The sequence below is a fragment of the Podarcis gaigeae genome, assembly GCF_964106915.1.
Source record: "Podarcis gaigeae genome assembly, chromosome: 1".
Classification (NCBI taxonomy): Eukaryota; Metazoa; Chordata; class Lepidosauria; order Squamata; family Lacertidae; genus Podarcis; species Podarcis gaigeae.
In genome coordinates this window covers 131,161,103-131,183,680 of record NC_139678.1, presented here as the reverse complement: position 1 = coordinate 131,183,680, position 22,578 = coordinate 131,161,103, and the positions used below count along the sequence as shown (strand labels likewise).

The window sequence follows — 22,578 nt, the reverse complement described above, 5'->3', positions numbered from 1 at the left end:
GGTCCCTTTACCTTTACCAGCAATAAAAGCAGCTGTTTAAAGTAACTGAAGTTTTTTTGAAAGAGCTCTTTCTGGGATTTAGAACTGAATCAGTTCACAAATTCGGTCTTCAGCTTTTCCAGCCTAAGTAAATCCATTCCATCGCAACCTGTAATCTGTGGAGCATTTTTGTGCTGTAGGATTTGACAATCCATTCTAGGGCACATGCTCAGTTTGAGTTGGATCTAAGGTTGAGCAGAGCACGTGCTGAAAAACCCCAATGACCTGCCCCTCCCCATCCTGGCATAGACAATAGGCATCTACCCCTGGAAGCTTGTGTAGAATCGTAGAATTAGAAGGGACCTCCAGGATCATCTAGTCCAACCGCCTGCAACGCAGGAATATGCAGCCACCCCTTTATGCGGGGAAAAGCCTGCAACCTTGGCATTATCAGAGCCATTCTGAGGAAAGTGGCACAAGTGATTTGTGCTATTATTCTGGTGCAAAATGTGGAGCTGGGAGGTTAGGAGGGCCGTTGCTATGGTTTCTACAAATTTCTTCAGCCCAGCCTCCCCATTTCCTAGTCAAGGGAGCAGCTCCCCCCCCCCATTTCTTTCTTCCTGTTAATAATGAAAGGTAACATCATTTTTGTGGGTGTGCCAGGGACATGAATGGGAATTCATTCCCATTCCCCATGGGCCCCTGGTACATCTAGATTAGGGGAGCTTTCCGCAGGTGTTCTGAAATACATCTGGTGGCATAAACTCTCCTGCTAGCATACCTGTCTCTGCCCCCAAAGCAGCCCTTATGCTGCATCCTAGGCTCCCTCGCCAGCTTGACAGAAAGTATACCTATGATTGGGCTCTCAGAGAATTTCTATTTTATTGTTTTGCTCTTAAGTGGTCAAGCAGTGAGTATTGCTGACGTCAACGGCATCAAGATAAATGACCCTCCTTCTCTGAAGAAAAGAGACTTCAAAATGATTTTAAAAGCATGTTTATGTGTCTGCACATAAATGTGTAAAAAGGGTGTTATGACAGTTTATACCACAAACTTTACAGTAAGAAAAAGCACTTTTATGACAATTCACAAATTCACAAGGATCACTTTAATATACAAAGCAATTACTAGCATTCTGAAACACAAAGCAGTTAGTATGTACACAATGTTAATAAAAAGCAGTGTAACTCAGTACATGGGGTGGAGGGAATAAACGCACAAAACAATAATTACAAAATTAAACAGGGGTGTTTCTAGGAAATAGAGGATTCTCAAATGAAATTAACCCATCCCCAGTTCCTATTTCTTTGCTCAGCAATTTGATTTCAAGAGGAAACTTTTTTCAAAGTTCAATACCCTGTTTTGCGCTGATTGTTTTGGGAGAAGAATCAGAAATGGGGGTGAATTTTAGTTTCTCTTAAATAAAAATAGCATAGCCATCCCCATTCCAGAAACTTGAAATTTTGCATTGTAATTTCTTCATGTGTAAACTGCCTTCCAAACGTAACGAAGGAGTTTTAGAGAAGGTGCTTCACTTGCACAACTTTCTCTCTGTGTGTTCTTGCAAGCAGAATGACCATACATAAAGTAGTAGGGTTGTAAATGGAATTGAAGGTTTAGCATTTAGTTTCTTATTTCAAAACAGAAATAATTCTATTACACAGATATGGAGTGGAGTGGTATCTGGCTCAAGTGCAACTGGTAGAAAACATTTTAAAAACAATCTCCCAATTATTTACCATGACCTTATTGAATACCATCAAATTGTTTTAGGTCTCCTCTCCTCTTTCTTCCTGCCTCAGATTGTCCATCAAATCAATATGCGGCCACAGCTCAAGTGACTGACTGATACAGTAGTATCTTGCTTAGAATGACACAGCCAATGGTTGTTTTTAAATCTGCACCAATCTCTAACTTGATTCCATTATCAACAGGTCAATCAGGAGGAGAAATTCAAGTGAGGAGAACCTCCAGATAATTAAGAGAGGTTTGATGTGCCTTGGGTTCAATGTGAGGCTAAGAGGCCACATGTAAACAATACAGCATAGTTATTGTGGTAGGCAGTGGTGACTGGGTAATATTCAGAAAGCGCTGCAAAAAAATGGCAACCTTACGACCTCGGGGCTTAATTTTTGCAGCCACGTATCCATAAATTAACGAGCTAAATCCCAGTGTAGTTTTTCTCAGTTGTCTCATTACACTGGGGTAAGCTATAGGTCCCCTTGACACCAAGTATCCCAGAAATAAATGCTGAATTGGTGAAAACGTACGTGTGCACACAAACCCTGAGAAAGTGAGTAAAAGGGTACAGTAAGATGCGGTGAGATTCCTCGCAGGTATAAGCAAGGGAGCGATCAAAATAACAATCCTGAACAAACCCTCATCATTTCTGACTCTGTAAACATGACTTTAAAATGTACGACCGCTCACTTCAAGCTAGCAGGGACCTGCATTTGCAGTACCAAAAATACATTTGTGCTATTAAAAGAAAAAGCCTGTCCGTTCACCTACGACTATGGTTTACATACATTTTGAGGTTGCAATGTTTCAGGATGCAAATATATCAGAATGAAATATTTGGGACTACATTCTGATATGTCGTCTACTGATTTCTCATCTTGCAGTGAAGCCATGCAATAATTCTTAAGCTACAGTCAGCATGGAAGATGAATGTATCACAAGACAGTGCACTGCTAAAATTTCAGCACCATATATTTAACAGTTCCAAGCTGGCTGTGCTTCTCAATGTGCTCAGAACAGAGGTTGGTGTACTTTATATCTAGAAAATTTAAAAGACTTGATAAAATCTATCCATAGGCATAAAGTATGCAACCATGGGTTTATCGTATAGAGAAATAAACCCATTTTAAGAGTCTTTAACTTTACATCAACTCATCTTAATTGCCAGCAGGAAATACTAGGGAGTTGTGCTTTCTGATAAATCTGGGTGTGTTATGTAGCTTCACTCTTTAAGGAAAACAAATCCATGCATCTCACATTTTTTTCATCTGGATTCGATCCTTTAAATGTTCAGTTCTATTCACAAACTACAAAATGAATTTAGCATCACCAAAATTTAGTTTCCCCTTTTCTCATATGATTGTTCCAATCATTAAATACAATCCTCTGCCACATTTCTAATGTCATTAAAAGGACTGTAATCTTCCTAACTTCCACTGGCCTGTAGATTTTTGGTCGTGCCCTGCAGATCCCCCTGCAAGAATTGCCTCTTTTAAAGTTTATCCTGAGAGTCAGTGGATTAGCTAAAAGTAATGAGATATATACAAATAGTAGGACAACAATAAATATGCTAGACGCTCTTCAGATTAAGAGCCAAGCTGCATGATCAATACCCTCAAAGGCAAAATTTGAACTGTGACTGTACTGCAATTTCACACTGCAGATGGCAATTGAAATGTTTGCCTCATCACAACAACATGCCCAAACATTAAAAACTAAGATGTCAGTGGAAGGCTATAGTATACGCTTCTCCATAACACTAGTTTTTTTTTTATGGGCAGGATTTTAAAAAATACATGTGGGAGCACAATCAAACATTCAGTCTCCACCTGCAGCATGTAGTTGTACATTCTAGCCTTCAACAGCACCCAAGGCTGCAGGTCATGTATTTGAGCTCATTACCAAAACTGATTTTGGTCATACCGCAAGTTCTCACCTTACTGGGAATTATTTAGCTTCAGATAATTGTTTCTGAAATAGAGACACTATAGAACCGCCAGACTTGTTTAGACGGATGTGTGCTTTCACACTCAAGCAATGCTGGAATAAGATACTAGAAACCACACAAAAGCAAGCAAACTGGAAAAATATTTTTCTCACCAAAAAAAAGGGGGTGGGTGGGTCATTAGTTCCCTTTGTATAAAGCAAATCTTTTCCTTTTATTTTTTTTTTTGCCTTAATGTATAGCTGCCGAAGAGACAAAGCACAAGGTGAAGAATCTGGGGGAAAGAGGAGCTTAAAACGGCTGACATAATTCCATAATTCACTTTCTAAAAAAAATACAAATTGCAGTGAAATAAAATCACTAAATATGGGTAAGTGAACAACAATACAACATATCAATAAGCGCCAGAAGAATGTAGCTCAAACAAGAGGCTGAAGCGTGTGTATTAACACGCATGCACATTCTCTCTCTCACACACACAGAGTAAAACTTTTTTTCTGACCTCAATATACTATAATACTCAGCATTCCTGACTTAAAAGCTCTCAGAGCTATAGATTATATACTGTGTATATATATTTTATATATGTACATATTTTATACATACGCATTTTCCAAGAATATCTGTTAGAAGAACACCCTGGGCAATATTTTAATTGCCTACATGGTACCTTTTATTTTGTAAAAGATAGAAACTGTACTTGAAACCAGACCTATGTATGATGACTACAATGGAGCTAGCCCTTTCTACACCTTTTTTTTCCAATTAAGCCTGGCAACCAACTTAGTATTTTAGCAAAATTTCTGTTGAGCAGCAAAGGGGCCAATGCAAAACAACCAGGTAAGACAATCTTGCTGTTTGTTCAATAAATTAGCAATATACAAAATAAGAGTTTGCTTGTTTTTCGCATTCTCTTCAGTTCCTTTTGGCTGTCATAATTACAAAGGACATACCAGTAAAGTCTGAACTTGGGTTACCGAAAACATAAGAAATAGGAAATTGTTGCATTTCATAAGAAATGCCAGATATCTCGGTATTGGGTAAGTAAAAACTGACAGATGTTATTTTATTGCTGGTGAAAGATTCCAGAATGAAAACCCTGAATTGACCTATAGACGAGCCACACTGGATTCTGCAAGCAGTTCATGTTGAGCCTCCTTTGACCGAATGGAACCTGGGAAAGGCTGAAATTAAGCGTAGGATCAGCCCCACCACAACCCATTTGTCTGCTGATATCTGTTGCTGAAATGCAACTCTCTCAACGAATTGCAGGAGATGCCAAGAAGACAGCAAGCAGAGAGTTATGGTGGTTGCTTTCCTGATGAACGAATTTTAGATTATTACATAATGTTTAAACAGATTGCCTGACACATCCACAGCCAGCGTTGAAAGAGGCTTTCTCAAACCAAGATCAACACATACAATGGTTTTCAATGAGGTTAGCAATTTGAGAAAATCAGCAGAGATCATGATTCTACCAAAATTTCGGGGGGTGAGGGGAACAAACCTCACAAGGCAGGTAAAAATTGTGGATCTGAGTTCTCCATAATCTATCATCCCATCTGCTTTTGTTTTGTTTTAAAAAATATTATGATGTGAGAATTAAAGGGTTTCTAAAATGGCAGGACTTATTTTTGTTCAAAATGTCTGTATTATTTTATCCAATAGCAGGAGGAAAAGTTTGCCTTGCAAATAAAAATAAGCTGCTTAAAATATGAGGCTTGATAACTTTTTATATTCTTTAATTCTAAAGATTTTGTGACATGCCATGCAAACAAATTTTGTCTTCATCTGATAAAAGAGTAAATTATCAAGATTTGCACTTATTTTCATAAAAAACAAATGCACTATTAAGTAAAATTACTAGCTAAATTATTGCTACAGGTGTTACATTTAACTGATAAAACATTGCAATAGGCCATGTTGGTTTTATCACCTTTAAGTAGATCTGTGAACTAATATTCTTTCAGGAGCAGTTTTATTTTATGTGCAGGCTTTTATAGATGAGGATCAAAATAACTGCTGGGATTAGAGATTCAAAATAACTTCATGTTCTCTTAAATAAGTCCATTTTGCCTCGGGAGAACTGATTCCACCTTAAGAAGCCAAAGTAGTTTGAACAAAGGAATTTCTAATGTTGAACGGCTTATTTGCTGCCTTAAATCATATTATATTGATTAATCACATTACTGATTCCTGCAACATACTTTAGGGGAAGTTTTTTTCTTTTTACTCCTTAGGGTTTGAATGTCTGCAGATGAGAAACTTTTACTTAGATCCAGCTTGATCCCAAAATGACACAGAGTCCTACTGAAATCAGATAGCTTAACTGGGATGCAGGTCTGGCTGATGACTTAGGTTTAACAAGTCAGCAAAGTTCAATTTCACACCATCTATGTGCACAATAGGGAGATTTAGAAGAAAAAAAAAAATTCTCTACCAGGTCACCTGCACGAAAAAGTTAACATTCACTCCTTTCTTCACTCAAGTATGCACTGCTAGTGGTTGCCTTGTATAACATCGCCTCTGGATAATGCAAAACAAAAATGGTGTTTTAATGAATTATTCTTTATGATAATCTCATGGACTTCTAAGCTAAAGCAGAACGTTACCGTTCGTGCTCTACTGCTTGCTAGAAGTCCATGTCCCCTTAGGATATCATAAGCGTTAGATGATTTCTTTACGGGCTATCAAAAGACTGAACATATGAAATCTCCTTTTTTTATATAAAAAAACAGGAAATCAATGGAATCATCTTTTATCATATAGAAAACTATCTAAAAAACAGATGGAGGTTACAGGTGACTATCCCACCTTCTCCCCAACCCTTCTCTATATGCTCATTTAATTCCTACTGTGTACATACCTACATACCTGAAGTACATGTCTTTTGGCATCATTCTACCACGTAGCTGCAACTGTAAAGTTTGATAATGGGACGTTTGAAACCATGCGGCAATTTGGCAACCATAGCTTCCTCAGAGCATACCTTGGGTACGCATCCAGCCCACATAATACTTCAGGGCACAGCCTTGCGATAACCATCTCTGAGGGATTCAGATGAGCTCTGTGTTTTAATTCTTGAAAGCATTATGAAATAACCCCCTCTGCGCGCGCACACAAAAAACAAAACCCAGCTTCAGAAGTGAACGTTATTATTCCTTGAAGAAGATGGGAGATGAGGAAGTCTCTTCTCTTTCTTCTCAACCAGGATGCACTGTGGTGAAAATAATTTGGGGGAAGGGAGAGGGAAGGTGGGGGAGAAGTGGAGGCAGGTGTTTCAACATTCACAGTTTAATGCAAAGCACAGACGAATAAAATTCTGCAGTTGCTTTCAGGCAGTTTTGCGCGTAGAAAAAAAAAAGAGAGAAATGTTTAGAAAATAAAAAGTCCACTTTGTCTTTCTGGCAGTCACCAAAGCAGTCTTTCTCTGACATTAACAAACCAAAAATGGGGATCTAAAATTAATCCGATTTGTGGCAATAAAGGTCCTTAAGTGCTTTTAACTCTTCAATCAATGTCTTGTTTTGGTTTTCAAGCACAGCCACTCTGTTTTCTAGACATTTGACATATTCTTTTTTCTTCCTGCGGCACTCGCGTGCTGCTTCCCTGTAGGCAAAACAGAATATTAAAGCTCAAGTCAATATGTTCACTGATTTTAAACTGATAAAACTGAAGCAGAACTAACTGAATAGTATAATATTTTTTGTTTGTTTGAGAGTAGAATAAACACAATTCTTCTTTATGGACAGGTGAGCAACAGGCTTCCTTGTGGTCGTGGCAAATCACCATTGCTTGTTAGGCAAACGTATCAGGAACCTTCTGAAGCAAAGGGAGGTAATTTGACATATGCCACTAAACTGTATGGTATATTTACTATTGTTAGCTGCTCTGAGCCCAGCTTCCGTTGGGGAGGGTGGGATAGAAATAATAATAATAATAATAATAATAATAATAATAATAATAATAATAATAATTTGCATTTGATATTATTTTCCCTTTTTGCATGGACTCTGGCTTAAATTCAAATTGTTGGTAAATTGTAAGGAATATTTGCATTTGGTGTTATTTTCCTTTGTGGACTGATTTTTTTGCTAGGCAATTTTGGGTGTGGTGAGAGGAGGAAGGTACTACACACCACAACTTTTCTTGCCCTTCATGCTGAGGGATAAAGACTGGTGTGTACTAAAGCTACCTTTCGGAGCCACATTTCTGCTTATTTTATTTTTCAGGCACAGTCAAATTTCTGCCACACCCTCAGTTCCACCTGGTAACAAATCCTTCGGCAGGATTGTGGGGGCGGGGCGGGTCTGCTGGTCCACCTCAGTCCTCCAGAGCACACAAACCTGTTCTTCATTAGGCGGACTTCTCTCTTCCGCGCTGCTTCCTCTGCTGGCTGGGTGGGAAGTGCAGGGGAGGATGCCATCACGACACCAGGTGCAATGGTGCTTGTAGGTGCTGTGCGAATCTGGTAGGTCTGGACATCTCCTGAGGCAGCTAAGAGGAAAAAAAAAGGATCAGGGAATGCAGGGGTATTAGGTCTGACAGCTCTGGAAGCCTACACTGGGGACGGGGACCTGTCATTTCAAACGAAGAACCTCTCCCCTCATTACCTGAAGCTGCACGGTTGATGACACCTTTGTGTTGCTTCCGTGCTGTGCTGCAAATGTGTAAAGCTTCTGCCTGTATGGCTGGGCTAAATGTACATATTTACGTAACATGTCCATGATGCGTTTGCCTCTTTCTCCCCATCTTACTTGCCTCTGTGGCTTTGCTCATCCCTGCCCGTTCTTCCTTTCTGATCCTGTTTCATATGGCCTCCTCACACCCTAGCTCTCTCTTCTACTTCTCTAGCCCAGACCCTTCTCCAATTCAATACATCGGCCCACTTCCAGGCTGCCGGCACTGCTTCTTCCACAGGGCCCCTCCTGACTCTTCAGGATCAACCCTTTCCCAGTCTCCACCATCCCTATCTGCAGCCATTGCTACTGCTCCTCCTACCCAGAACCTTTGTCAAATTATAGGCTTCTGCTGTACACAGCTGTTTCCTCCTGTGTTTCTCCCTGACTCCTTATTTTCCACATATTATTCTTCAAAGCCACTGCTCTTTTTTTCATCAGGCTTGGCCAGGCACATAATTGTTTTTGTGTGGGTTAGTGAACAGTCATGTTCAATTAAACTTAAAAGTAACCCTAGGGACTTTCAAGGAGCAAGAAGAGTAAACTCTAGTTTGGGCACCCCCACCTATCAAATTAGCTTTTTGATAGCTCTTTGCTCCAAAAGTAAATAATGTCCCCACCTTTGATAGGGTACTGTTGCCAAAGATTACTTGGCAGCACCAGAAACAAAACCTTGAAGGAAGGACACTTTTAAAAAACCAAAAACAAAACTACGCTATTGTCTAGCTATTAGCATTCAGAATTCTGGCCCATTACTAACTACTTTATTCTATTGCCCACTATTGCTAGAACAGCAGCGTGTATTGCAGCTTCCTTAGAAACAGGTATTTGCTTGAAAGTATGGTGCTTCACAAATATTACATGTGCACAGTGATTCCCTATGGGGGAAAAAATTTTCACACACGGCACGTGTCTAGTGCTAAACTTGAGCAAACTGCTTAAAACTGCTCTTCTTTACCTTGTACAACAACCTGGTTGCTGGGCACGAGAATCTGCTGTCCATCCGTGGTCTGTGCGTACTGTAAAATGGTGGTACCAGGCTGGGTTGCAGCGGCATTGGTCATGGTGAGTGTCTGCAGGCCTTGGACTCCATCGGTGCCATTATTAGCCAGCTGGATTGCACCTCCCTGGGTGATGGCAACTGAAAGCAGGCAGATGCGAGTCAGTATATTAGAATATTGACCTCCTCAGTGCCATACACACAACTGTCCTCAGTCCTTTAGTCAAACCAACAATTTGAAAATTAAGTCCGTTTCAAGATGGATGTGGCGCCATTACCGTTGTCAGTGCAGGGAGATACTGCCCTGAGACTGAAACCCCAGCAGCTGGGACTGCAATCACCACACAGGCCAATGTTAAAAAACTGTCATCAACTTGCCAGTTATGTTTCTATTCCTTGCAACCATGGTTTGTTTTTTTTTAACAACCTAATTTAGATAACAATTTCCTCCTGCAGAGTGAAAATATCTACTTTATGGGCAAAATCAATATTCATAACTTACATTTCAAGAGTAACAATAAGACCCTCTAAATATTGATTTTGGTGATCATGAGGTATTTACTATGTGAGATTTTCAGTAATGTGAAAAAATGTGTAGGTCAACAGATTATTAGTTACAAATAACGAATGACATAAAGCTCATCAAAGTTATCAATCTACTTCTGACATGCCTCTATCAAGCTCTGCCCATTCTAATGATTAAGGTTTTTTGTTTTTTCATTTTGTTTCCCCCTCTTCTCTACCCTGCATGGTTATGCTTTCATCTACACCCTTTTCTCAGATCTCCATTCTAGCATTCCTCCGTCTCTTAATCTCAGTTCCTTTTCGTTCTTCACATACAGTTTCTCTTCTGGTTTTTATTTCATGAGTCTATTCTCTTTCATGAAATCCCTCAGTCTGTTCCACCTCATCCAGACGGCAGCACAAATACCGTTCACACACGGTCCCCTCATTCAGCGCTTCTAGCAAAAGATTCCTCAGTTCCTCCACATTTACACCAGTCCATTCATGCAGACAATACCTGCATGCAGAGCATTGCCATATTGATGGTTGATATCAGCAACACCAGTCCCTAAAAGAAAATCAGGACCACACTGGGGACCAGGGCAAAAAACAGTTGCAAGCACCATGCTCTTCATCTGCCCCCCCCACACCAACCCTGAAAGTTTACTGAGTAAGGACAATCCACATGGCAATGCTTCTCACATGAAAACTGCAACTGCAACATGGAAGCATGCTTGCATGCAATAGCTATTGCAAAGCAATGATCACAGAACCAGCGTCAATAGGAGTTAAACTGGAATGCAATCACCATATCACTTGATAAACTACCACCTCAACTGCTTGAGTCAGCTCGTCCTTCGTAGTCATAATGGCACAAGCTGGCACGGTATCCCACACTGAGGAAGTAGGACAAAGCTGTTCTATGTAGGGGCAACCCCCCTACCCGCCAATAATATAGCTACAGATAGGACAAGTGAAGGGTGTTTGGGCTGAAAAAAGACCTTCAGAATTGTATATAAAAAGACTTTGTTGGCTGTGCTCACTTCTTCGTGTGCTGCTCAAGAAACCCCCTGTTCTACCGATCCATTGCATCAAGGAAGTGTTGTTTATTTTGCCAGAACAGGAAGCTGGCCTTTGGTGAAAGTAGGAACCTTGGCATCCAAAGGGCACTTTTTCAGGGGGAACTCACAGGAACTCAGTCCCGGCACCTCTCAGGTGGGTTCCAGCACCTCTCAGGTAGGCGCCATTGCCATTTTAAGAGAACGAGGAAGGTGCTCATGATGAGTTCTCTTTTTCTAGAAAAATAGCACTGTGTCCTGTCTGTATTAACTTTTGGCCTCTTCCCACATATTTCCTGTTTCTCTCCTTCCAGCATTTCTGACACCACAGTTTCAAAACTTGGGAGTGGCAAACGTGGGGCTTCACGTTTTGAGCACTTAGGGAAAATTCATAATATACATACTAAGCATTCTTGCCATCTTTTAAAAACCAAATCTCTGAAGTATTCTTCCTCTCCACTTATCAGATGAGAAACACAAGCAACATACTGTATTGCCCACTGCTTGTCTGGTAAATTGGAGTTGGCACCGTGACAGTTGTGATGGCAGGTGCTGTTGCTTCCTCTTCAGACTTTTCTTCTTCAATCCTTGGCACTCCTGGGGCATCTGAGGACAAGTCGTTCAAGATTTTTCTGAAAAGGGAAGAATATTGTAGAAATCTTACCAGGTTCTCGTAGCGTCTGTATTTTGGGGCAGGAGAATTGGTATAACTGGAAGGGCAGGGACGGAATGCCCAGGCTGTCACACTGGCAGGGTAAGAACCTAAGGAAAGCCTGGCTGGATCAGACAGAGGGCCCATCCATTCCAATCTCCTGTTGCCTATGGTGGTTAGCTAGGAGCATGAAGCCTCATCTGCCATTTGCTCCTATAGCAACAGGCATACAGGTGTGAAATGCCTCTGAATATGGCTCTTACTTTCTCAGCAGGACTTGACCTATGGATACCCAAGCAGGATTTGAACACAACACTTCAAGATTAATATCTCTTAGCAACAAACTGTATGCTGAAGCCAAAAAGGATTTTTGCCCCTATTGTACAGTTTGGGATAATCCAACTGATTTCAGTGCACTGGGCTGTATTGAACCGAATCATTGTGCTAGCCTAACAAGACTTCGCTTCCTCTCCTCAAACCCCATGCCAAACATCTGGAACACATTATAGTTATACAGTATGACTATAACTTGTACCGGAGTTTGTAGAACAACAAAGAAACTGGTTGTTGAGAAAATTGAAAGCTAAATGACTTCTGTCTGATGTGTCACTAGACAGTAATTATAAGAAGCTGATTTGCTGCATGTGTGTAAGAGAAATTAAATTCCTACCTGTAAGAAGGTCGTCTGGAAAGAATCTCCCTGCGTTTCTGGGAGTCTGTGACACTGTCCACCGATTCCTGTGAATCTTCACTTTCTGCAATAGTGGAGATCTAGGTATAAGAGCACAGTAATGTTACCATTTTAAACATATTTAAGTAAAAACAGATGTAAAGGTGAGAATATGGTCAGCAAACCCACACCATGAGGTCCTCTTCTATACATGAAAATCTGAAGACCCAAGTAGTGTAAGAAACTGTGGTCGCCTATCTACTCTGAACAAACATGCTCAGAGGAACATGGAACTTTATAAAACCTGGCCTCTGCAAAAAGGGGATGTCATTGACGCTCTTAGTAGCAGAAGGCAGGTATGGGATCCATAGGTGGTGTCCGGCCAACACTTGCTAACCTGCTTTACTGGTGAATATGAAAACACAATAAAGAAAAAGCAAGTAAAAGTCTGTTTCCCCCCAAAAGAAAATAATGTTTTTAAATTTAAAAACCAAACAAGCAAAAACCAAACGTGTAGATATTGGCAAGGCTATCAGGTGCCTTCACTTGTGGAACATAACTTGCTCAAAGATCTATAGGTACGTCGTCAACATTCAGTATAACCAGGATTTCAGGATTGTGAAACACTTCTTATTATTTCAGCATTCCTACTGCATTCTTGCCCTTAATCTTCTCCTGCTAAATTCCAAGCACTTTTGTTATCAGTTTCTTATCTTGTTTCACTATGGTTAGAAATTCCTATGTGTCATCTGAACTCTGGAGGGTTTTACATGACAAACAGCATAAACCTAGCTTTAGTGACTGGAAGTATAGGCAGAAGAAATGACAGAACTTGTAAAGCAGCAAACAGGAATCCTTATCAAGATGATCTAAAAAACCTAGTACTGCTTACACAACTGTATAAACAGACTTATGAAGTATATCTGCTGATTATTGATTCTTAATAAGAAATCTCTAAAACTGCAATCCTGGGTGGATGCACAATGGCTCAAGGCGGCAGGGCAGGAGGAAAACCCTGGTATCCCTTTGACTGTTTCCCACTTTGGTGTTTTGTTTTGTTTTTTAAAAAAAATTCCATACCACTGGAAACAATAGGAGGAAAGACTTAGTTCTGCTTAGGAGTGTGACTAAATTTCTCCCTCAATTGAGGGTAAGTCACATGACCAGGATGCCTCTGGATCAAAGCTGCTATCTCCTTCTTCACCCAGCTGACTTCAGAATTCCAATGTTTGCTGGGCTAGGGCTTTGAAGGATCTGCCACAGAGGTAGATCCCATCTAGCCTATGGCCTATGGGACGCCATCTTGGTGTCCTTAGGGCTGCATCCTACATTTATCTCACATTTTTAAGAGCATAAGAAGGGCCCTTCTGGATCAGACCAAAGTTCCAACTAGTTCAGCATTCTGTTTCCAAGAATTGCCAGCTACATGCTTGTAGGAAGACCACACCAGGGCAATCTAAATTGTTCCTATTGTCATGCTTAATAGCAAATGATTTTGAGAGTGCTTTGGAACCCGCTCAGGGAAAGAACCATATTAAATACCCCTAATTAAGCAGCATAATGAACTGCTTAAGTCTTTTATTCTAAACCAAGGGTGGGCAGCTGCTTTCTGCTGTAGAGGATACACTAGCTGTTCTAAATTGGTTATTGATTCCAATTTAAGGGAGCTGGGCATGTTTAGCCTGGAGAAGAGGAGGTTAAGGGGTGATATGATAGCCATGTTCAAATATATAAAAGGATGTCACATAGAGGAGGGAGAAAGGTTGTTTTCTGCTGCTCCAGAGAAGCGGACACGGAGCAATAGATCCAAACTACAAGAAAGAAGATTCCACCTAAACATTAGGAAGAACTTCCTGACAGTAAGAGCTGTTCGACAGTGGAATTTGCTGCCAAGGAGTGTGGTGGAGTCTCCTTCTTTGGAGGTCTTTAAGCAGAGGCTTGACAACCATATGTCAGGAGTGCTCTGATGGTGTTTCCTGCTTGGCAGGGGGTTGGACTTGATGGCCCTTGTGGTCTCTTCCAACTCTATGATTCTATGATTCACGTCAGAATATGAACAACTCTTTCAAGAAAACACCTATTTATGTGCAGGTCTTCCAATCACCTAAACACACATCCCTTTTCAGCAGAAACTAAATAAAATGCTCTTCTTCTCATATGGTGGACTGCTTCAGAATGAAAACTTAAGGGCGTTTATTTTCCAGCTGCCCCCTTCCCCTTGGAAGGTTTCAGATATGAAAAGGAGGAGCTATAAAGCCCAGGCCCCATAACTGAACCACAGGGGAATCCTCCTCAGCTGATGCCTCCCAGGTCTGAAATGCTGCCTGTTCTGGCTGTAGTCTGTTAAACTTGTGGTGCTGTTGCTGTAGGCACTCCACCAAGGCCTTGTGTCCTTCACTGGCTAGGCTTTAGGGTTTTTCATGGTCATTAGGACGGCCAGATTAGATGCTCCTTGGAGCTAAGCTGGATTCTACCCTGAACACTCTTTCCCCTCATACATACATTTTCAACATCTCTTTTACAAGGCTAACCAAGCAGCTTCCAGGTATCCTTCAGCAAGCAGCCTTCTCTCGCTATAATAGTTATCTCAAGAAATACTGTTGTGGCTCAGGCCAGACCATGCCTATGTCCAGTAGAAACCGCATTTTTGTTGCTGTTATCAGTGGAGGTGGAAAAGAACAAAAACAAGAGTGCAGCGACTTTAAACGGAAGAGATGGAAATGGAGAAAGGGCCTGTTTGAACTTTTTAGTCCTGTCCTGAACATGGCAGTTTTGAAGTCATTTTATCATCTTGCATAGCATGAACTACCTATAAACTATGAAATGGCAAAGGCAAATTGGTATTGTTTAGAATTTCTTTTCAGAAATTTAAAACGGTGCATGCTGATAATAAAGCTCAGGATACAACAGTTTAGGCAATGTTTCTATTTTTCAGGAAATAACATGGTTATTTGAAAGGCATTTTCACATACCTGAACTGTCTGGACTTGTGGGGACTGAATAACTGAGGGCTGGGCTGCCTGGATAACACCATGGACTTGAACTGTTTGCCCATTAGGCAGCTGTACTAAGGTCACGGTGGGAGCAGAAGATGTTGCGTGAGCTGCTGGCATAGATACCTAGGAAAGAAAGTAGGAATCATTCTGCTAAAACCACAGAACTAATGTCTTAAATCCTTCATTCCTCCCTTTTATGTACTAATAGAGTTAACAAACCTTTTCAACACAAGAATCAGGATGTCACAAGGGTTGACAACTTTTTTATAACAATCATATCATATTTTCTTTTCTTCGAAGGTACTAATGAAGAATAATTGACTACACTTACTTTATACACCTCTTTCACTTTTTCCATCTTATGTATTTATGACAAATAATGAACTTACAGTGGTGCCTCGCAAGACGAAATTAATCCGTTCCGTGAGGCTCTTTGTATAGCGGTTTTTTCATCTTGCGAAGCAAGCCCATTGACAGCTTAGCGGATTAGCCCTATTAGCGGCTTTTAGCGGATCAGCTGATAAGCGGCTTAGCGGCTTAGGAAAAGGGGGGAAAACCCGCAGGAACTCGCAAGACATTTCGTCTTGCAAAGCAAGCCCATAGGGAAATTCGTTTTGCGAAGCGCCTCCAAAACAGAAAACCCTTTCATCTAGCGGGTTTTCCGGCTTGCGAGGCGTTCGTCTTGTGAGGCACCACTGTACATGATTATAGATTTCATATTAATATTTATTTATTTTCCATACAACCCTTCTTCCGGGGATCACAGGGCAGTTTACAATATAAAAACACATAACAAAGTAACAAACAAAAGCAATACCTGTCTGACACCTAAATAGGTAGGTAGTGAAGGCGCCAGGTGAGCCTTCCTGGGGAGAACATTCCACAAATGAGGAGCCTCCGCAGAAAAGGCCCATTCTTGTGTGTCTCCCTGTGGACCTCTTGCGGAGGAATACAAAGAAGGGCCTTAGATGATGATGGCAGAGTCTGGGTCAATTCATATGGGGAGAGACGGCCCTTGAAGTATTGCAGCCCTGAACCACTGAAAGCTTTATAGGTCAAAACCAGCACTCGGGCCTGGAAACTAATTGGCAGCCACTGCAGTTGGGACAGGATCAGTGTTATGTGCTCAGTGAGCAACCTGGCTGCTGAATTCTGCACCAGCTGAAATTTCTGAACCTTCTTCAGAGGCACTCCCATGTATAATGGGAGTTTATGTACTAACAAATAGTGCACTAAATTAGTTTTCATTAAACCATGGTTTGTTTGAGTGTCTGAACCCTGTCCAGTGGCTTAACTATGATTTATTTACTGACAAGAAGCCACTATCTGGAGGCACGACTTATGGTTGACTTATGAGCCTTGACTTGTTTTAACTCTGGCTTGCTGTTAGGTGCAAACCCAGGAACCTTCCTTAACCATGGTTTTTTTGGCCACCTATCTAATGCTTATTAAGCTACAAAAGCACAATGAAAGAACTGATGGCAAAGAAACCAAACATTAATCAAACAAACCACTGTTTGTTGGGGCGTCTGTGAGACAACTCACAGTTAACAAACCACGGCTTAACCAGACCTCTGTGTAATAATAAATTCATAACTCTATTAATGTGTTGGATTTGTTTTAAAAACCTGATTTAGTTTATACTGGTGGTTTTAAATAGGATCTTTTTTGTTCTCCAACCAAAACATATGTTTATTAAAGGCTGCTTAAGATCAAGCTTTTTGCTCAAGCATGCAGCTCCTTCTCATCTCCCTTTGTGTCATGCAGCAATTAAATTCAGAAGCTGCCAATGAATAATGGTTTCCTGTTCTATCCAAACTGAGAAACTTACAGTTGCCAGCTTTGGATCAAGTTGTGTTTAGCTTGTTCTGTAGCGAATAAACACAGTTTTCTCTTTTGGATGAAGCAGGAGACTTCCAGGTTTAATTGCTGTCTACCACGAAGGGAAGAGAGACAGGGATGCATGTAGAGGTAAAAAAACCCAACATGATTCTCTGCTGTGGTACTTCAGTGTTTCTTAGTTGCAATAGTTGTAACAAATCATAACAACCTTTAAACCTTTTAGATTCCATAAGAGATGTTAAAGTTACTCTTATAAACATTTGCTTAAGGACAGATCAGTCAAGAACAACTTTGTACCTGCGCTAACGTTGCGATTTGTGGCTGGGCCTGTACTGTCATTTGTTGGTTTTCTGCCTCTGTAACAGCTGCGTCGCCACTCTGTTGGTTCTCTGCGCCAGATTCCATGGTCATTTAGTTACCTACAACGGTAATGATTTGCGTTACTATTACAGGGCAGGTGTACTTCTTGCCGTATCTCTGTATATTCCACTCTTAAGTTTCAATTACAGAATTTGTACCGCACAATAAATTCCCGATTATCTGCCAGAAATCTTATGCTATGCTGTAAGTTCCCTCTCATTTACACAATGATTACTTTCGACATAAAGTAATAAGGATTACAGTTCTTGTCGCAAATAATGCAAACTAATCGGGAAGCACAAACAATAGCATAGGAACTGCCAACCCAGCATCCAACGGGGGAATATACACCTGCCAAGGCCTTTCTCCCTCACTCTGTCCTTTGCCGCAGTGCAGATGTGTGTGTGTGTGTGTGTGTGTATGTGTATATATATATATATATATATATATGCTTTCGTATGTATATATATATATATGCTTTCAATATATATATATTGGCAGAGGAGCCATCTGTTATAGCCCACAGAAAGCTTTTCTCAAAGCTAATTGTGGCGCAGGAGGGGGCGCTATTTCAGGGATGGTCACAGCTGGGGAAGGGTTAACTCTCACCTCTTCAGCTGCAACTCCTAGCCGCTGAAAACATCACACACAGACATTCAGGCTTGAAAGCAGTCTTCTCTTGACCACACCAGAAGGCTTCTTTTAAGCCTAACTGTAGTGAGGATGAGGCATTTAGAGTAATGGTTTGGGGAGTGAATGTGTTAGGTTGTATGTGTGTTTGGTGAACCCAAGTTTATCAGGTTTCCAGATGAGTTCACAGCACGCCCACCCCCACCTAAAAAAAGATGGGCAGCTCCTGCTGTAACACAACTCTGCACGTTTACTCAGAAATACACCCAGCAACGTTTACTCCCTAGTAAGTGTGTTTAAGATTGTTTCCCCAAAAGCATAACACTTAACATGGCTGGTCATAATAAAGATTGAAGTAATGTTAAGTACCAAAATACTTTACAGCATATATGGCAAAAATATATCTGGAAAGTTTGAGTTACAGCTAATGCCTGAGCTTTACAATTGAAACAATGATTCTCTATGACTGGTTGGCTATCCCTAACAATCGCTTGCCTCCTTTCACAGCATCCACCTTAATGCAATATCTGATGGACCCCAAAATTAAATGGAATGATCTATGAACCACAGGATTAGATAGGAAGTGGTTTTGATGAACAGTTTTTAATATTTAGCAAACCTAAAGGTTTGTGATCTGGCTGGAATGTACATTAGTCCACTACAAACACCAGAATTTCACTGTGCACATTAGCCATTGTAGGAAAGATGAGTGGGTCTTGTAACCAGATGTTAAGAGCGTTTCCCCTGAAATAAAAGTGAAACCAAACTTGGGAGGGAGAAATGGTGTCAGAAACATCTCTACCAGTTAGCAAGAAGCATTTTTGCTGAAAGTATGTTGAGATTTGAGGTGATCAGCAGCTAACCAAGGAAATTTGTGGAAAAGTACATTAAAAAGTGCATATTGCTGGCGGCATTATAGTTTCTTGATACTACCTTAGTATTTGATTGTAAGCTCCACCTATGTGAACAATGAAGCACATGTCCCTCAAATAAAAACAACTTTTATGAAGGAAAAGAGAATGCCACCCCCATGTATCTATCTCTTAGGCTAATGTATAGATCGTAAAGCTTTCTTTATACAATTTGAATTTCACTTTGTGTGTTTGTATTAGCACTGCACCTGAAATGTAAAAGTGAAATGACCGCCGCACAAGTATTAATATACAAACTAAGGCAATTGATTTACTTTCCTGAATGATGTCTGCTCCTTCAACTTGCTCTCACAAAGGTGGCCACCTCCAGTCCACCTGGCTGTGAATGGGAACATGATCCACTGGGTTGAGGAAATCTTTGATTCTCTTGTTTAAATCTCAACTAGCATATAAGAAATGTTTTCAGCCCTCATGGTTGCAAAGGATTATGAAAACACCACAAGGATGTATTCCTGCCTGTGCCCACCCTTCTCTTGGTGTAACCTGACCTTCCGTCCCTGTGAAGTGCTTAGAACAGAAAAAGCTATTTAAGTCCCTGAGTATCCTTTCGCCATGTCTTCCTATGTACTCTGAATCCTTGTCTGGTTATCTTTTGCAAAGGCTGTCACTGATTTTTTCAGAAAACCTCCAAACCTGCTCCCCTGTCCTGCATACTGCCTCACTTTTAATGCAAACTAGGAAGTCCATGCAATGATAGCAGATTCATTAATCCCTCCAAAGCAGAAATGGAAACCATAGTTTAAATAGTTTTCTAATTTAGATGTCATGGCAAACTATGATTTGTGCTGAAGAGGAAATTGCAACAGTAATTTTGTTAATGGTTTATTTTTTAACTTTTAAATTTTCTAATTCTTATATTTTGTTTAAGAATGTTGTTTGAAAAGTGGGCTGTGAATTCATAAATTAAATTAAATTAAATTTTGATTTGCACTTGGATCAAGAGACTAAGGACAGATCACCAGAGTCAAATACATAGCTCTTACCTTTGTAACGCAAGAACTGAATTTCGAAACCACACATTCTTGGGCAAGGCAAGTTCTAAAAATGTTAATGAGAAAAGGAAACCCTGAAATATGTTTAACACACTTTTTACTGCATGATGTGCATTAACAGTAGAACATTTTACTTCTGAAATTATTTGGAATATGTTATTGCTATTTTTTCCCCAATTCTCTGATAATGAGGGAGAGAAAAAATGCAGGGGAAAATATTGCCGGGAAGTTGTTTGTTGCCATCACTTCGTTTCAGATTATTTCATACTTCTAGGTTGGCATTATACAAGAGGCACAGGATTTGACCCTTCCAAAATTTTGAGGTGATGCAACTTTTCCAGCTCCACTTTTTGAGGTGTTGCAACCAGAACTGTATAGGATATGGGCAGATTTTTATTTTTGAATCTCTTTCCTAATGATAAATAGTTCAGCTACATCTGTGAAATTCTGCTCACTCACTTGGTCTCCCCTGCGTCAGAGGATGGCTGCCCCTTTGGGGTTTTAAGATCCATGCGCTGAGAATGCCTCTGACAGTTGCATAGAAGAATAAGACCAAAATGGTTTTTCTGTTGTGATGGGCAAAAGCATACTTTTCCATCCCACACAGGGAAACGGTACTGGAGCCTCAAAGGCTGTAAAAATTCCCTAGGCCTTATGTGTTGTTTGCTTCACATGCATCTCCTACTTGCCCACCCTGATGACTATCATTTTATCACCAACTGTTTCCTTAGGCCCCTACTTTCTCCGGTATCTTACCTCTATCAGCTCTCACTTGCTTCGCCTTCCCTGTCTGCTCACCACTCTCCCCTCTCCTCTTCCTGCCAACAATATAAAATCCTCATTTCTGTAGACCATGCTAGCTTTCCCCACAGATCTCACTTTATCAGACCCTTGATCTTTCCTATCCCTCTTTCCTTATCTTTTTTTCCATTACACTTGCGCTCTGCTCTGCCCTTTTCCTCCAGCTACTGTGTCTCTGGATTCTCTGATCTTTAGTTTGTCTACTTCCTGGTTGCTATGTAAGCCATGCTATGTTTTTTTCTTAGTAAGAAAAACTATTGTCAACCCACGAAGCTGGGTTGCCATTCTATGGTTGACAACTTCCCACAGCAGATACAATCTTTCTGTGTCTCTAAACAAGGTGTGGGGCCCCTGAAGGTTTAATTGAACCTGCCAGGTCTCTCCATTGGACTAACAAGACTGTTTCCAGAAAGCCATGCCCACCTGGCCACATTTGACATCAGGGATGGGTCAAGTAGAAATGTGGCTCCCTGCTGAAAGCAGAGTTTGCTCTTAATCAGTGGTGCTCACAAGTGCATAGCATTTTGCAAATGCCAATGACAGGCTTTCTGCCTTTGCAAGAACAGCTATCATGGCAGTGCTTGCACGCAACTTTGCACGCACAAAGCATCAGCTGATCCTTGGTGCTTGCAAAGTGCTAAGCCCTTGTCCAGTTTGATTTAAAATCTCACCAACAAAGAAAAATGGGTTAGGTGACACAAGTGTGATGTCAGGTGACTGCCAGGTGAGCAGCCCTGCTCACCTGTCAGATTTGGCCTGCAGCGAATGCAAAAGGTAAGAAGGCATTGATGAAGCCTTCCTCCTGACATTCAAAAGCACAGTGTTGTTTCCAAGGTTGCCCTTAAATATAATGCAGTGTTATATCTGGGTTAAAACAAGGTTCTCTCCTTAGCTAGGATTTGGAACCAAAATTAAGAGCTGGTTACAGAGCAGCCAAGTGAAGAACTGGAAGATTATGCACTTAAGAAGGGATCTGATGTAGGTGGCCGTCTTAGAACTGATGTGGCAAACATTTAGGAAAAATAACTTCTATGCACAGACTATTAAAAGCTGGTAAGAAATTAAAACCCAAATGTGCCTGGTAATTTGTATGTATTATTGTAATATATGCATTATCAAATTAAAATAAAGGTGTTTGTTTGTTTTTTAAAAAATGTGGCTTTCCAGATATTGCCAGACTATTCCTCCCATAACCCCTGACAAGTGGTTATGCTGGCTGGGGTTCATAATAGTAATAGTAATAATAGTAATAATAATAATAATAATAATAATAATTTATTTATACCCTGCTCTCCCTGGCCAGAACCAGGCTCAGGGCAGCTAACACCAATAAAATTACAATAAAATGTAAAAGAAAAAAAAATCCCCAGTTAATTAAAATACGGGTTAAAATGCAATTTAAAATGCAGCCTCATTTTAGTAGTAGCCCATAAATCAAAACCAGAAGGGGAGGGAAACATAAGGGTCAGACTGAGTCCAAACCAAAGGCCAGTCGAAACAGCTCCATCTTGCAGGCCCTGCAGAAAGATGTCAAATCCCGCAAGGCCCTGGTCTCTTGTGACAGAGCGTTCCATCAAGTCGGGGCCAGTACAATCTAACCACCTTGCAGCTTGGGACCTCCAAAGTGTTGTTATTTGTGGACCCTTAAGGTCCTCCGTGGGGCATACCAGGAGAGGCGGTCCCGTAGGTACAAGGGTCCTAGGCCATATAAGGCTTTAAAGGTCAAAACCAGCACTTTAAACCTGACCCTGTACTCCACCAGGAGCCAGTGCAGCTGGTAAAGCACTGGATGAATGTG

General features: G+C 40.7%; 2 protein-coding genes across 11 annotated transcripts in view; one reads left to right on the top strand and one right to left on the bottom strand.

Annotated features, from left to right (window-relative positions):
• Positions 1–22,578, top strand: part of PLEKHM3 (pleckstrin homology domain containing M3) — a 798,157-nt gene that overhangs the window by 176,715 nt on the left and 598,864 nt on the right. The gene's annotated exons all lie outside the window — the stretch shown is intronic.
• Positions 960–22,578, bottom strand: part of CREB1 (cAMP responsive element binding protein 1) — a 33,553-nt gene continuing 11,934 nt past the window's right edge. Inside the window, exons 2-11 of one of the 9 annotated variants that reach the window (XM_083713747.1) lie at positions 19,971–20,025; positions 19,242–19,306; positions 17,363–17,484; positions 15,200–15,346; positions 12,228–12,328; positions 11,395–11,537; positions 10,365–10,415; positions 9,302–9,484; positions 8,011–8,161; positions 960–7,273 (exon numbers count right to left, since the gene is read on the bottom strand). In XM_083713747.1, coding sequence (XP_083569873.1) covers positions 7,129–7,273; positions 8,011–8,161; positions 9,302–9,484; positions 10,365–10,415; positions 11,395–11,537; positions 12,228–12,328; positions 15,200–15,346; positions 17,363–17,476 — 1,035 coding nt within the window. In that variant the 5' untranslated portion in view covers positions 17,477–17,484; positions 19,242–19,306; positions 19,971–20,025 and the 3' untranslated portion in view covers positions 960–7,128. Of the gene's footprint in view, positions 7,274–8,010; positions 8,162–9,301; positions 9,485–10,364; positions 10,416–11,394; positions 11,538–12,227; positions 12,329–15,199; positions 15,347–17,362; positions 17,830–17,895; positions 19,307–19,970; positions 20,026–22,578 lie in introns of all 9 variants that reach the window. The other 8 variants (XM_083713749.1, XM_083713748.1, XM_083713752.1 and 5 more) reach the window with 8 other exon arrangements.